This window comes from Desarmillaria tabescens (genome assembly GCF_030435595.1).
Source record: "Desarmillaria tabescens strain CCBAS 213 chromosome Unknown EV420scaffold_75, whole genome shotgun sequence".
Classification (NCBI taxonomy): Eukaryota; Fungi; Basidiomycota; class Agaricomycetes; order Agaricales; family Physalacriaceae; genus Desarmillaria; species Desarmillaria tabescens.
In genome coordinates this window covers 59,317-74,392 of record NW_026848374.1, presented here as the reverse complement: position 1 = coordinate 74,392, position 15,076 = coordinate 59,317, and the positions used below count along the sequence as shown (strand labels likewise).

The window sequence follows — 15,076 nt, the reverse complement described above, 5'->3', positions numbered from 1 at the left end:
TGGTGCATTCAAGCCTTCAATCTTGAGGCAAAGTAGAGTCCCACGAGCTAAGGAAGCCATTCGTCAGTATTTGAAAGGAAGGATGAGCGAACGGGATTACCTTCAGCTTTGGAATCGTCGATCAGAGGGGGGAAGGGGGATTTTACACTTGACGCGTAGAACCGTAGTCGGCTTGCTGGAAAGGAAGAGTAAGCAAGCGTCAAGCAACGAAAATGAACAGACACTTACCCCTATCAAAGGGTATCTTCAAAGCGAACCAAAAACCTACACGTTGTCAAAAAAGAAAAGAAAAGAAAAGGGTGAGAAACGAGACAAGCTCACCGTCAACTATGTATGAATGGTAAGAAAAACAAATCAACACACTCGGCACCTGATGACGGTCACGAGACACGGACGTCGGTACACGAGATCGAGGCGCTACCCTCCACAATGGCGGAGAATCACAACTGGTATGCTCAAACACGACCAGGCTACCGTGACAGAGTAGGGGAACGATATGAGAGAGAAAGGAAGGGGTAAGAGAAGAAGGGGGAGAGTGGGAGAGGAGGGAATGATCTTTTGCCCTGCATTCTGTCTAGTTTAAATACCCCAATGGGGGACCTTGATCTTCTAAGTTTCGGAATGCATACGACTGTCGGCATGTCATGTCAGATGAACTATATCCCCGCAGCCCGCAGTCGAGTGGAACCGGAATTTCGATGATAGGTGTACAAGTCACTTGGGATGTACAACCAATTCAATGAGCTTCCAGCGTCTCGGGATCAGTCGCAACATAGAACCGAAGATGAAACATACACCCATATCCCATCCTGTCCCCCCAAAATCGACGCTACACAATGAATCACCTAAACGAGGGGATTCTCTGCATGTGCATATCTTCGAGCACAGAGATTATTCCAAGGTTCAAACGAACAAGGGTTCAGGAACGGAGGGCTGAGGGTGCGGTGTGTTTTGATGGTATCCTGTCAATGACATAACAACGCATTTAGAGCGATATGAATTGCAGAACTTTGTCAAACTCCAGTGCCGGCGTGTGAAGCGAGTAGCTTCGACAACTATGTCTAGATTCCTCCTAATTCCAGACTGTCAGAATATGTCATGTGGATGGCCGTGAACATCATATCCGTAAATATCTTAGGTCGAAATTCCAGCCCTTGAATCAGCAGGAATGAGGGAATACTCACGAGAAGATTTCAAGGCACGTCATGGATCGGACGCGTTGGTATTCGGTCCGGGTTCCCTAATTGGTCTCTGACGTGTCACCCACCACCAGGGTCCTTTGACAACATGATGATGCCCGATGTCCTTTTCCCTCCATCCTGCGCTGTTCTAGCTGTCTTGCTCCAGAAAAGAGCACATTGTACGATATGCAGATCTTCGCTTTGTGCACGAGGGGGGACACGAAGGAGGGAAGAAGCTGAGCAGGGAGAGATAATGCAAGTCAGCGGCTGAGAAAGGTTTGATTTCAATAATGTCAGTATCGACTCAGAGTCTACTTGCGAGTGGTGTGCGTGCCAGTTCTGAGTTCATTCTCATTTCTTATAATTTCTTCTCAGACCTTCGATCTAATAATCGTCGAGGCACGACGTTGAACGGCATGCACTATGCAGCAATCGATAACGGGCACCAAAAACTCGCATCGATCCTCTAACTGATCAAGCCCGACAACAGGATCGAACTTCAGAACGACTGTTCGCAGGCCCTCGCGTTCCATCTTGTTACTTGTACATGAAAGAAGCCTTCTTTTCCTTCTCAAGTGCTCATCCTCATACTCGTTCAATTCCAGTTCAGACCATACCCAAATTCATGAAGATTGATTGCCTTTCTCTCAGACGCCAAGAGATACCGACGTGGTTATTGCTAGTAGGCATGCTTCTATTTCTCTTGCTAACATACATTGAAATGAAAGAACCACGAGAACAGCGGAGTGTCGTAGGCTCACGCGTTGCCTCCCAAGCATCTGTACCCCATGCCGGCCTGGCACAAGTAATTTCCCTGATATCCCTTTGGACTTCTCTTGGTGGTAGTGTTGGGTATGCTATTGCCGCTGCGGTCTGGACGTAAGTGATTTGTCCGTGATGATATACCGCCGCTAAATGTTTGTTTCTTTGCTGCTGTAGAGGTAAAATGGCTGGGTTAGGTTCCAAACAAGATCGACGCGGAGATAGCGAAGATATTTGGATCCATCAAGAGTGCTAGGAACCTCGGGACGGCAGATAGGACCCACGTCATTTATGGTGCGTACCAACTGTGTATGTAGTAGACTGTTGTTTATTCACGGTAATTCGCATAGCATACAACTACACGGTATATCTCTATCTTCCCCCTCTCATCCTTTGTGAGTCCAATATATCTCATTCCGCCGGAGCCCACAACCGATGACTTCATGCTGTCAGCCTTCCTCCTTATAGTTTTGTTATTCATGCGAAACTTCTACCTCGGTGAGAACCAGAACGCCGTGCAGAACATCGGTATTGATGGCCTTGCTCTGGAGAATAATCAAGCCGACGAGAGGAAGGAAGAAGACGCGGAGAAGGCACCGGCAAAGTAATTTGTCTCTTTCATGTATTAACATCTATTTTATTTAATGAAAGGAATGGTTGCTCGTTGTCACAGTATGGCTCATGCGTGTCAGTGGGAAATTTTAGTATACCACTGGCGAGTCGAAGGATAAAAACACCCCCGGTCGACAAGGCAGAAATAAAATCATACGGAAAACGAGTTAACTTATTATACCATCTCCGCGCAAGTTCTCCACATCCTCCTTCCCTAATCCTAGCATTTCCTCCAATACAACGTCCGTATGATCACCCAAAGCAGGACCAGCCCAACTGGGTGTGAATTCAAAACCTTCGATGCGGGGGAACGTTCCCGGGATCTCTACATTCCACCCCTCCCCATCTTTACCGTCCACCAAGACATCCTGGATAGCTCTGTGTGCTTGATTATGCTTCTCCACGATATCCCTCATGTTCATTACCCACCCCACGGGGACACCAGCTGCATTCATGGCCTCTATAACCTTCTCGACCGTTTTTTTGGCTCGTCCAATCAGAGATAGCTTTCTCGATTTCGGCCTGCCGAATGTCTGATTAACGCAATGCTGACTCTGCGCGCAGTTGGGTCCCTGGGACCAATCAGTTAAGTGTGTCCGATGGCAGTCATGAGTCGGTTGTATATGGTACTGCCATTCGCTCCGATGACAATGAACGTCAGTGTAGGACGATCTTTGGATGTGGAAAAGCCAAGAAAAGCCAGTCTGCCCCCCAGACACCCGATCAATTGCCAAGACTTTCTTGGCAGGGTAATATTTAAATATTCGCGGTTGGTTTAACCGGAGGCCACGATTTGAACTCGCGGAGGGAGTATTTTGAAAGTGCATTCAGAAATGTCTCACAAAGGACTCGAGGGAATAGCTATAGTTCTTTTTAAAAAATTAATCTAGTGTTCTCGGCCTGCTTTTGAAAGAGCTTATCTTGGATTAAATTGAAACATCTGAGCTGTGTAATCTCAGAATGCATGATATTGAATATTTATATTATTGTACAGGTATTATGACGAGGTTTTAGTATTGGACTTTTTTTCACAACTTTACGTGTTCTCAAGATCACCTTAGCCAGAATACAGTATCACTGCCGCAGTGAGTGAGGATCTCGGTCCTTCGAACAGCACTATGATGAGCATCCCGATCCACTGAATGAGTTATTCTGAAACCTGGTGCGAATCTCCGTTCTGCTGTTGCCGCAAAGAGCTTTGCACGAGCTTTAGACCACTTTCACGATTGACGTTCTTGTCACGAAATTAACAATCACTGTCAAAAGTAAACAGACTAAAGAGGGATCTATTCATTGGCTTCATGTGAATGCGCCAAAATTACATCTCTGTTTCAATCCTTCATTGCGTTTGACATGCCAAAGTTAGCACCTGCCTAGACTGATCTTTTTTCAATGTTCCAAAACCCTGATAGGATCGGTACAGCGAACACGATGCAAAGTCACGTCTAATTCAAATGCCGTCGTATGCACATGTTATAAACACTCCACGATACTCTCCTTTCGCTGCACTTGTGACCCGTTTGTTACATTCCCTGTATATGCATCTTTCCATAGCATTTATTCATGCGGCTAACATTCAATGAAGGATCTCGTATTCTCAAGCTCGTGAAAGTAATCCTCCCGATTTTTCGGTATGTATCTTAGATTAATATATTCGCTGTTCAATAACCTAACCTATATGCAGAAATCGAGCAGCGATATCCAATTTCTCAAGTTGTTTCCCTTTTGTCAATATATAATGGGTTCGTTCCAATCTTTCACATTTCGTCTTCCAGCTTAATGCCTCCCAAAGTCCTGCGAATCGCCACCATGAACCGAATCTTTATATTCATTCTTTTTCTCCTCTTCATCTCTCCTACCTTTGGAGCACCCATATCTCCCGGGGATAACCAAGACCTGCCTGCATCGTCGGAATATCAACGAACAGTTTGGAATATTATATGGAGCTGTCTCGTAACGATGTTCGCATGCACTTGGTTTGCCATACATCCCAATGTCCCAGGTCGTAACGTCACGACCAAGGGAGCAATTTCCTGTACTATTCAACGTGCAAGGCTTATGATTATGGCAATTCTTGCACCAGAGATCATTGTTGGATGGGCCACAACGCAGTTTACGGTTGCTTGGAGGGTACGCCATGGTGGGTATTTCATATTATCAGAAGCTATCCGAATTTACAATGGAGATCGACAGGAGAGAATATCTCTATCGCATCAGTGAAACGTGCTTGGAGAGAGAAAGCGGATGAATCAAAGCCGACACTCGCTCATGGATTTTTCCTCAGCATGGGGGGATTCTACTACACCCCAATGCCACCATCAGTCTATGAAGACTTGCTGGATCGTACCAGGAATCCGGACATTCTACTCCGATCCAAGTGTAGTTGGGATAATGAGGATATCAGAGGAGTACTTGTTGATGTCGAGACGCTCGAATCAGAACCAAGGCTAGCCAAGACCCTGGCGGCAATCAGTGCTGAAACAATAGAGGACAAAAGCAAAGGCGACCCATTTTCAAAAACTATATCTATCCTCCAAATATCCTGGTTCATCGTGAAATGCATCGCTCGGGCTGTTCAGCATCTCCCTATCACGCTCCTTGAAATGGCCACACTCGCATTTGCCGGCTTCAGCATCATCACATACTTCTTGTGGTGGCATAAACCACTCAATGTTCAGTATCATATATCGTTGGATGGATTGAATCTAAGCGAAACCATGCGAACGTTGGCAACCACAAGCTGCAAAGAATCTACTTCGCCAAAGGCATCCTCGGGAGACGGGGTAATAGATGCGTTGCCATGGGTTTATACGGTGGTGGCGAAGTTTTTCCTTCTCGGGCCAGCAGATGGACATGACAACATTGGAGACGGTGCCCTTCCACTTGACGCAGGTAAATCCAACTCTATGGCGGTATATATGGCCTGGGCGATGCCCCTTGTTGTCATGGGTTTTGTAGGATCATTTCTGGGGACTTTCCATTCCGCCTACATGGCTTCGTCATTCTACTTTCCATCTCACACCGAAATGGTACTATGGCGATTTTCATCTGCAGCAGCCACGATTGGATTCCTTGCAGTAGCCATTCTTACTTTCATTGATGAGGCACCTCGTCCTAAGTGGACGTCGAAGCTACCACGACTACTTCGATCTTGGTTGACGGACCCCTCTATCTTTCGGACCATTTGGAAGTCCTGTTTGTTTTCATTAGCAGTTGTTGGCATGCTTATATTCATTGTGGGGCGGATTATACTGCTCATCCTCATTTTTACACAGCTACGTTCTCCGCCACAGCTAGCTTTTCATACAATACAATTGACAATTCACATACCTCACCTATAGTTTCGGTTACATTGCGCTTTCCATATGCCAGGTCCTGACAATTTCCTTCGTTATCTAATATTCAAATCTCCTCCTTTGAATCCTCCGTATTTATTTAGCGAATGCATATTGTATCTTGGAGCCGCTGGCGACGCCGTTATAGATCCCTTGTCTCTGACATTCGTGACTTTTGGTATACGCTCAGGGTTCGTGGTACGATCTAAGTGCTGAGAATCCCCCATTCATTCAAAAGCCGAGCCTACCTCTCCCGTTACTACCCGCTCCCGTTCACTGCTCCATAATCCTCCCAATCAACCGGACCAAGAGCAATCCTTTATTCGACTCTGAGACCGACCTATTACGCGTGCAATGTACACAGGTTCGGTAATAGAGAGTGGACGAACTTCTAGGCAAAGTTAAGGTGCGGAAAAGAAGGTTCAGTGATGTGACCTGGTGCCTCCGCCGTTGCGAGACGCTAGTACAATGCACCAAAAGTATATACATGCTTGAAAGTAGCAAAGCATCATTCACAGGGAACACGGTCAATGGCAGAGACGAGCGTGCTAATAGTGATAGCAGAACTATACCTGTTCGGTGGACTGACATAAAATAACCGGTCTCGCCAGTATATCTCGACAAGAAGCATCCTCTTCTATGGGTGATACCCGCGGGGAACTCAGCTGGAGTGGAATAGAGTGTGAGTACGGCAAGTAGAACTATCGGCTGTGTAACGCACCTTGCGCGTGTCCTGTTGATTGGCATACAGGTAGAAGCAGGTACCACGGAAGTTTCAGGCGCGTACAATGATGAGAACGCGTCAAAATTCGTGGAAAGGCTATAAAATTCTCCGTCCGTAGCAGCGTCGCTGAAGTACGCTTATGGAATCACGGTGCAAAGCTGTCAACTTCGAGGGAAGAAGCACCTATAGGATCATCCGTAAACGACCGACGACTCCCGGAAGGCACTAATAACTGTACTTGTTATACGGGACATAGTATTCCAATGACGATGCAGACGGCGTAACGGCATCTTCTTAAACTGGCCGCAACATTTATTACTGTTCTCCATTATGAGATGATTCATCGAAAGTTCACTCACCAGTGCCGACCGCAAAGCCCTCTATGTTTATCTTCATTGTAGATGACAAGATATCGCGATAGAATGGATATTGATGAATGAGAATTCCATTGTTGTAGCGGGACGATGGGAGGATTAGTCAGAGCGAATCGCAAAATACAATGCAGATTTGTACATTCTTCTTCTGGTGTGGAAGCTGCAGAAGTCTGGATAAAATTCGGTCAGTAAGAGACATTTCTTTGAATGAAAGGCGCACGTCGTTTCTGTCTAAGGGCGATTACCGCAATATCAACGAAAGAAATAAATGAGTGATCGATTCAACTAGGGCCGTGAGATGGTAAAACTCCTGGCTTGTTCGACGGATGGCTTTTTCTCGCTTGCACGCGAGGTATTGGGAAAGGGAGCGAATGACCAGGTTCGGCATCCTCCATGGCAGTCGCACTATAAGGAACATCTAGAATGTGAGAACGTGTGTACTACCGGATAAGCTATACCAGAGAAATCTCGTATTATTGCAGGTGGTCGGCAGCACGAGAAGACAAGGAGCGGCGGCTCAGAGGGGGAAGTAAAAAAATGATGGCCAAGCAAGGGTCTGTGCGCATGAATGCATGATGGACGGAAGTTCAGTATTGCAGCAGGTGCTTAGATGAAATATGTATATTTCAGTTACTCTTCACGTTTAAATGACACGTCGTTCACCTTCATCGTCGCGTCAACAAGCGCGTAGTCCTAAGAAAACTGACGGTGGCTGTGCAATTCACGAGGGCTGCCGAGCCGGTGCCGGCCAATGGCAAACATCGACAATCTGGACCACCATGTCGTCTATCTCCCTTCTTCGATCCCCGGTCTACCTTTATGATTTGCGACACTCTTCTTGACCTTTTCCTCGCAATCTGTCTTACACGGGGGCCTGTCTATTCGCGCTGCCCAAGATGAAGATGGTTGCGTTACAGAGCCAGGTAAAGACGCAGAATCGTCTTGCACATCGACGGCCTAACCCTAGAGGCCCAAGGTATGATGCGCACATCAGCTAAGCTGAGCCTTGGATTGAGTCATTGTCCTTAGATGCATACCAATAACGCGAGCGCTTGAGCGCAATCTAGTGGAAGGACGAAAGGATCTATAAGTCTAGGCAGGATGTGGTGCGCTGGTCGCCCAAAGTGAATTCTTCTATTTACTGAAATTCATATGTGCAAGGCCAGAGGCCGAACCTCAATAGCAGAAGTTTTTGTGATCGCCAATCATGGCCGCCTACGGCCATTCTCCAATGCGACATGTTACGAAGATTCGACTTGCAATCCATGCCAATAGACTCGGCCCCATTCTGCTGGAAGTCACCATGTTCTCTTTGACTGCCCTCACCGAGACGGCAAAAGGAGGAATGCTTGCACCAACGTGTGACTAGCTGGCTCAGGTGAGTGAACTTCCGTTGGAACCGTACTTGAAAGTCTCATATGGTGACGGTAGCAAATACTAGGAGAGCTTCGCACTGGCCATCTTCCTATCAGAAAGTTTTTGTCCATCTACAGCAGATATCGTTATTCCAGCCTCGATGTGATATCCGGTATGTGTCTTTGCCGTTATTTCCGTATTCTTTTGCTTATCTGCGAAGAACAATGCAGGTGCTCTTACGCTTTTCTCGATTGTACTAGCACCAGTTCTATGTAAGACTACGCCTGGGAACGTTCAGTCCTCACCTACCAGTCACGCAAAGGTAATGGGTTTCGAACATCCCGGAGGTCATCGAAGGATTTCATTTTGTCGTCAGTATGCCCCGCATATATGACCGTGCAATTCTGAAATGTCACCGGTGACCAATCAGTGATATCGTCCGCATTGAGGCTTGAAGTTGTATTGAGATAAATATCGAAGACCGAATATCTTTGTGGCATTCTCATGGTTACGCTCCCTTTCCAGGTATGGATTTCTTCAAGTATGCCAGGCCGTCCACTGAGGGACTTATCCAGGATCGTGGATCGTTCTTCAAGATGTTCCGCCTTTGTGAGCGGCTTCGGAAAAGGGAGCACCCACTGTTAGATGGAATGAGGTACAACTGTCGTTCAGAAAGATGTCTCTCCGTTACTGAATTTTGTCTAGGACTCTGTCACTGTCGTCTCGTTAACAGAGTATGTACATGTAGGCTGTGCATCGCGAACGGTCCTGCCTACCCTTCACGTCATACCACGACAATAATTGAATTCTGAATCCTCAATATTCATTCCATCTTTTCTCAATGCAACGGGGGCATCTACAGCGAAGATATACAGAGAGGGCTATGCAGTCACATCAGGCTAGCTAGGTGTGGTAAGCGGGTTTCCGGTGGATCCCTGGTTCAAGTTATCTCATGATGCAAAACAGGTATAAATGTCGTGGCCAGCTTCAGAAAATGCCTTTACACGAGCTGCGTTGTTATTGGCGTACCATCACAAGTACGTTTATTACTACCTTCTGAGGGTCTTCGGTTGGTTTATGAGGATCGCATAGGTGTTTCCTCGCTTGCAGTTGGTACTTTTCGCCGCAATGTATTAAAGGGTACTGCTGCGTCAGCACAGAATATCATTTCCCTGCCTCGAACTTGACGTGTTCCCCATATTGCAAGCACCTGAGGTTTCCGTGGTACTACATACGCGTGAAGGTAAGGCGATACCGCGGATAGTTCTACTTTCCGAACTCACACACTACTTCACTCCAGTCGAGTTTTTCGAGGATAGAGGAGGAATCTTGTCAGATGTACTGGTGAGAGCGAGACAGACCACCAGGTATGGCACTGGTATTAGCATACTCGTCTCTGTCGTTGACCTTGCATTCTGTGAAGGAAGCTTGCAACCACGTACACCAGCTTCTCGCACTTGCGGAGCCACTAAGTTCTATGTATGGACCCGCGGATGTACACATCACCAGAATGAGACAATTCTTCCTCCTCTCTCGAGATCGTATACTATATATACCCCCCGCGGAACATCCTTTTCTCTCCATATACACCAAATGACAACATCTCGAATGGAACCCGCACTCGAAGCAATCAGACATCGACCATCTCGTCTTTTGCGTTTCGGCACAGGAGGCGGTGCATGGCACTGTCAAGACCATCGCATTGCGAAGCATTCTTTCCCGCACCTGCACCTGCACCTGCACCCCCAATTTTGACTGGAGATTCGTCTATTCACTCTGTATTACCCACTCGGGAATCGTGCCTGCACACGGAATGCGTCCATTCTTATACTCTTTGGTTGATTGGGAGCTGTGTTCTTTGCCGGAGATAGCGGGAGGCTATTACGATTGGAACAGGGGTGACCCTGATTTCCCAGCGTAAGCTCGGATTTGACGAACTTGTGGATTCCCAGGCTCGTCTACGCGCATATCAATTTTGCTGTCGGGGGGAAGTCATCGATCATCCCGGAAAGAACCAATATCCGTGATAGATTTTGGTGTCGCTAGTTTTGGAGCAACGGGATAGCGCCAAAGTGACTGATGCGCAACTGATCGGGGTCAGGATGTCAAGCAAACGGAATGCACCTCGTTTACCTGCCCGACCAATAGTGAATGCTGGCGTCTTTTTTTGATTCCTGGCGACAAAATCGGTAACGGTTCACGCAGCGTCGCTTGCTTTGATACTCATCTCACCGACCGATGGTTCTCAAGTGCCCGGTAATACTTGCTATATGAATTTCCGAGGTGAGTCATCCAGATGTCCTTTGTTCTTAAAATACTGACGTTCCCTTGTAGTATCGTCTCGTGCTGTTTCGGCATCATCAAACCCGGACATTTTCATCATCCGTCAGCTTCACGTATTATGGGAACCCGTCTTTCTTTTATTATCAATGCCGTCAATGGTTAACGAAGCTTGAAGGATAGTCTGAGAGCTCACGCATATACTCAGACAGCTCTATCTGTCCGCCAACATGCTGAATTCAAAGCGTGTTATGTTTCTCGCGGTGACGATACTACCTACGTACATTGGTTCGCCCATTCCACTCGTCCTTGTTCTCGCAAATCTTTGTAACACCTCCCTGGCGATTAATTGATTGCCGGTAAGCGCTCCGTTTCATTTACATCACAGATCTGATTCCCCTCCAGACTGCGAATTGATATTTCCTATGACTCACTTCGTCAAAAATTGTGCGTTCTGCATTGAAGCAGCCCGGTAAGACTCGTACGTTGTGCTACATTCCGCACCAAATTCATTGTGCTTAGTCTGCAGCGATATTATTCTCAGAGAGCATTAGCGGCTGCAACCCTTTCTTAGCAACCGCCGGCCCTCAAGAAAATCGGGTCGTCTATCAACTCCGGAAACAAGCGCGTGTGGGTGTGAGAGAATACTGAATGCTGTGCCTATACGCGTTCCGTCTTCTGGATGATCATCTTCGATAGGCAGTGCTCGCCCTTCCCTACATCTTTGGCCTACAAAAAGTCACATCTCGTTTCATTTTCCATCGATCTCAATGTACAGGATATGGGATATCACAGGTACTTACTCCCACCCCTCATGCGATCTTTATGCTAACGTGACTTTTGCAGTACTTCGAAGCGAAAGCCTCCACACACTCCGTTCAGAAAACTGCTGGAGGCCTGTTATTACTATCGAGGATGGCCGGTCATCGAATGTATATGAAGTTCGGCTCGGGTCGGATGGGCAGAATCCTGACCAGAAGGTGTCGGGGTTCCGATTGTGAGTGGTCTTCCTTTGTTCTCTGTATATTACTTGACATTGACGGTCGCTAGATACGAGGAAACTGCGCCTGTAATTACGATCAAGGCGTGGTATCGACCGATGGCGAGGAAGAGCAAGAAGAAATTGCTGGGAAGTGCTACGTATTCGCTGGTTGAGCTCGAAGCTCAGACACATAGTACGTACCAATCACATTCTGACTACTCACTCTTAATCACACATCTTTAGAAATCAAAGTCTCACTCATACCGCAGCGTAACAACATCAACACCAACTCATCCTCACCACCCATCATACTCCTCCGCGTAAAGCCCGTCACCGGCACTTCCCCAACAACACACAACCTCCAACTCTCCCCAGCTCCAGACATTGTGCACTCTCTACCGCCGTCTCCTGATCCTAACCATCTCAGCCCAAACATCCTCGGGCTTTCGATGACCCCGAGCAGCGGCAGTGTAAGCGGCAGCAGCACTCCCCGCGGAGTATACGACGACATCTTCGAACATCTCCTCTCCTCCAGCTCCCTCCTCAGCCCACTGACGGTCCCCAGCCCCCTCCCCCAGCACAGCGATATTGACGACCCTCTCCCAGAGCTCAACCTCGTGGAACGGCTGGTCTCAGCCTTTACGATCTATAGGGAACTGAAATGCGCGAGACTCGAGAAGGATTTCGAGGCGGCGTTTGGGAAACAGCAGGAGGAGTGGACTTACGTTGCTGGTTTGGTGCGTCTTTTACTTTTCTCTGTTCTAATTTAGAATTAACGCACGTTCCGTTCTGTAGCTTCTAGCACTTATTGCGTATGTTCCCATCTTACTTTCTTTCTTTCTTCTCATCACTAACATCTCCCCTCTCACAGCGTAAACACCGCCGTCTTTGCCATCACCCCCGACTCCCAATTCGCCGTGTCTTCCCCCGCCCGACTAACCGTAGCAGCCTCCGCCACGACCTCCGGCCTCGGACTCGTCTGCGACATCTGGTTCATCAGCCGATACCGCTTCGGGCCTACCTCCACTCTCACGCAGCGGTCCCTCGATTTCTTTGGGACGTACTTCTTCTTTGCGTTCTCCGCGCGTATACCGATGATTTGCCTGCTGGCGTCTTCGGTGTGGTTGCTGGTGTTTCTGGGGATTATGGCGTGTGTGGTTAGTGTGGATGTGGTGCTGGTGGTCGGGGTGATTGTTGGGCTTGGGATGACGGCGGAGGTTTGGGTGTGGGTGGTGTATTGGTGTGCGAGGAGGGTGGTTAGGGGGGTGAGGGTTGGTTTTGCGTAGTATATACTGCATTCATCCTGTAGATAGTAATTTATAGAGATGTACCTAATACAAACGGATTCCGCAATACTTATATTTTTGCATTCTACCACGGATTTATGGTGTGGCTGACGTTGAGAATAAGCAAGATACAGCACCTGTTCATTCTTTCCCTTTCCTAATGTCTTGTACCAGATTCCACCACTACCAAGCTACGCACATAGCTGTTTATTGTGCAAGTCGTCGACACTCGGCCCTTCTTGAAGAATCTATCCTGTTCCTGTGCGAAGGTTCACTTGTCGACGTGGTGGAGAAGACGACTTTGTGCGAATCTATGAGCAAAGGGAGTTGCGACGCGTTGGCTGAAGTTTCCGGCTTGGCCAGCAGGGATCAGTGTCGTTCGAAAGCTTTCTTAAGAGCATGACGCGCTAAGATTGAGATGAAGCCACAGCGCGATAAAAAAGTGCTACATCAGAAGATGCTTAGGACAGTCGTCGAGGGCGAAAGAAAGTCTAAAAATAGACTTACGTGCCCGCCCCTTCTGACGGTGATGCCTTCTTGGTTCGAACCACGATGGACACACTTTTTCTTATGCAGGCCCGCGAGCAAAGGCTTTTTCTGCGATGCTCAGTGTAGGGTTGCACACGAAACCTCCAGGGGGGGTAAGTAACCGTTTGTTACCGACCCCTCCCCAGGGGGGTGGTTTTGCTATGGTAAGTTACCGTTACTTACCTTATCACGTGCATTATCACATGACTAACACGTCGCAATTGCCGAATTTTTCCAAAACCTTTGTCTTCATGTTTTTATATATTTTCTTAATGTAATGCAGGGTAATTCAGTTGTAAAGACACTGATCTGTAAATATACAATCCAAATTGAAATATGCATGTAGTAGTACTAAATTGTTCTGCTCAACTACCTGTCACATGACAGGTAAGTTACCTCAATGAAAACCCCTCTGGTGAGGGGGGGTAAGTTACCAGTAACTTACCCCGGTAACTTACCAGGAATAAATCCAGGTGTATCAAAACCTAGGGTTTCATGTGCAACCCTAGCTCAGTGTCAAAAAAAAACAGTCCATTTCAGTACAGCACTTCATCTCGATATCATTCTCTTACTCCAAATTTACTTGACATCAACCCTATGTTCCTCTTTGCCCACGACACAAATGTCTCTGAGACGTGCCATAACAAGTACGCCTACAGCGTTCTTCCTCCAATGTATGGAAGATTGTATAGGTTCTTTCCAGCTTGGGTTTGACGGCTTTCACTATGCGGACTTAGATGGTGAAGATGTGGCAGGTATACAGAGTAATTGGCTGGTGGAGAACGGATACAGGCCAGCGATTAAGTTGTTGAAGATAAAAACGAGGAGAGTGTTAGAAGGAGAACCGAAAAGATCATCATGGATAAGGTTTTCATACCTTGGTTTGTATTCATGCGCCTGAACAGCAATGGAATTTATAAATTGCATGTGTTTCCACAGTACAAATGACTTCAGGAAGTGGGAGAGGCCTGGGAATTGGGCGTGGTCTGACTTGAAGAGGAGGGATAATGAACCAAAGCAAGAGTACATTGGGACATAAACACGATATCTTTGCCAAATGTATCGCATATACCAGGAAAGCTCCCTCTATATTACCACAGTATGAGAAGACTGTTAACACACTGAGAGAGGGACCATGTGCAGGACGGGGAAATGTCTGGCATTTCTACGTGTGCTTGAATGAAGTTTAAAGATATGTTAGCTACTGGGAACCTTTTGATGACGCATCATTCAGTATCGTCGTCATGTCAAAGAGGGAAAAGCCAGTGGTGGCTGCACAATGGCACAATTCACTCCCATGCTGAACATCCTGAATCTTTATTCATCCAATGGCCCACCATGTCACCCATCTCCAGTCCTTGACCCATGATATACCATGATAATCTTCTTGACATCCTATCTTGAACAGGCGCCTGTCAAGAAGAGGTCTTGGAAATGTGCAAATAAATCTGGGATCTTATCGACTGACAAGATAGCTGAGAGTTCTGTCCGGAGGACACCTTTGATCCAGTCTGGCACAAGGAGAAATAAATGGAAGGTTGTCATCATCGTTGGGTATGTTCCTATTCCAGACAATGACCTGATAATCTGTAATGTAGTGAAACATAGACCTCATCAGCCCAGAGAAAGGGAAGAGAGATTTTTCAAACTCTGCTG

At 47.1% G+C, this 15,076-nt stretch overlaps 5 protein-coding genes across 5 annotated transcripts; 3 read left to right on the top strand and 2 right to left on the bottom strand.

Moving 5' to 3' along the window:
- Nucleotides 1–1,902: 1,902 nt before the first annotated feature.
- Nucleotides 1,903–2,551, top strand: EV420DRAFT_1485867 (uncharacterized protein; the record flags this gene model as incomplete). The annotated part of the gene is made up of 5 exons (XM_060470300.1): nt 1,903–1,986; nt 2,028–2,060; nt 2,141–2,237; nt 2,294–2,338; nt 2,412–2,551. The coding sequence occupies 5 exons, from the start codon at nt 1,903–1,905 to the stop codon at nt 2,549–2,551; spliced, it is 399 nt and encodes a 132-aa protein (XP_060323666.1).
- Nucleotides 2,552–2,722: 171 nt separating this feature from the next.
- Nucleotides 2,723–3,382, bottom strand: EV420DRAFT_1485866 (uncharacterized protein; the record flags this gene model as incomplete). Its single annotated transcript, XM_060470299.1, has 2 exons — nt 2,723–3,127; nt 3,275–3,382. 2 exons carry the CDS (start codon nt 3,380–3,382, stop codon nt 2,723–2,725), a joined length of 513 nt encoding a protein of 170 aa, XP_060323665.1.
- A 982-nt stretch (nt 3,383–4,364) lies between these two features.
- On the top strand, nt 4,365–5,896 carry EV420DRAFT_1650408 (uncharacterized protein; the record flags this gene model as incomplete). The annotated part of the gene is made up of 2 exons (XM_060478441.1): nt 4,365–4,695; nt 4,749–5,896. The coding sequence occupies 2 exons, from the start codon at nt 4,365–4,367 to the stop codon at nt 5,894–5,896; spliced, it is 1,479 nt and encodes a 492-aa protein (XP_060323664.1).
- Nucleotides 5,897–8,793: 2,897 nt separating this feature from the next.
- Nucleotides 8,794–10,332, bottom strand: EV420DRAFT_1581522 (uncharacterized protein). The gene is made up of 7 exons (XM_060474664.1): nt 9,768–10,332; nt 9,645–9,711; nt 9,437–9,587; nt 9,311–9,381; nt 9,050–9,256; nt 8,920–8,999; nt 8,794–8,869 (listed from the first exon to the last, which is right to left on the bottom strand). The coding sequence occupies exons 1-4, from the start codon at nt 10,055–10,057 to the stop codon at nt 9,362–9,364; spliced, it is 528 nt and encodes a 175-aa protein (XP_060323663.1). The 5' UTR covers nt 10,058–10,332; the 3' UTR covers nt 8,794–8,869; nt 8,920–8,999; nt 9,050–9,256; nt 9,311–9,361.
- Nucleotides 10,333–11,394: 1,062 nt separating this feature from the next.
- EV420DRAFT_1650407 (uncharacterized protein) lies at nt 11,395–12,892 on the top strand (the record flags this gene model as incomplete). Its single annotated transcript, XM_060478440.1, has 6 exons — nt 11,395–11,419; nt 11,471–11,621; nt 11,675–11,799; nt 11,850–12,343; nt 12,402–12,418; nt 12,478–12,892. The coding sequence occupies 6 exons, from the start codon at nt 11,395–11,397 to the stop codon at nt 12,890–12,892; spliced, it is 1,227 nt and encodes a 408-aa protein (XP_060323662.1).
- Nucleotides 12,893–15,076: the final 2,184 nt, after the last annotated feature.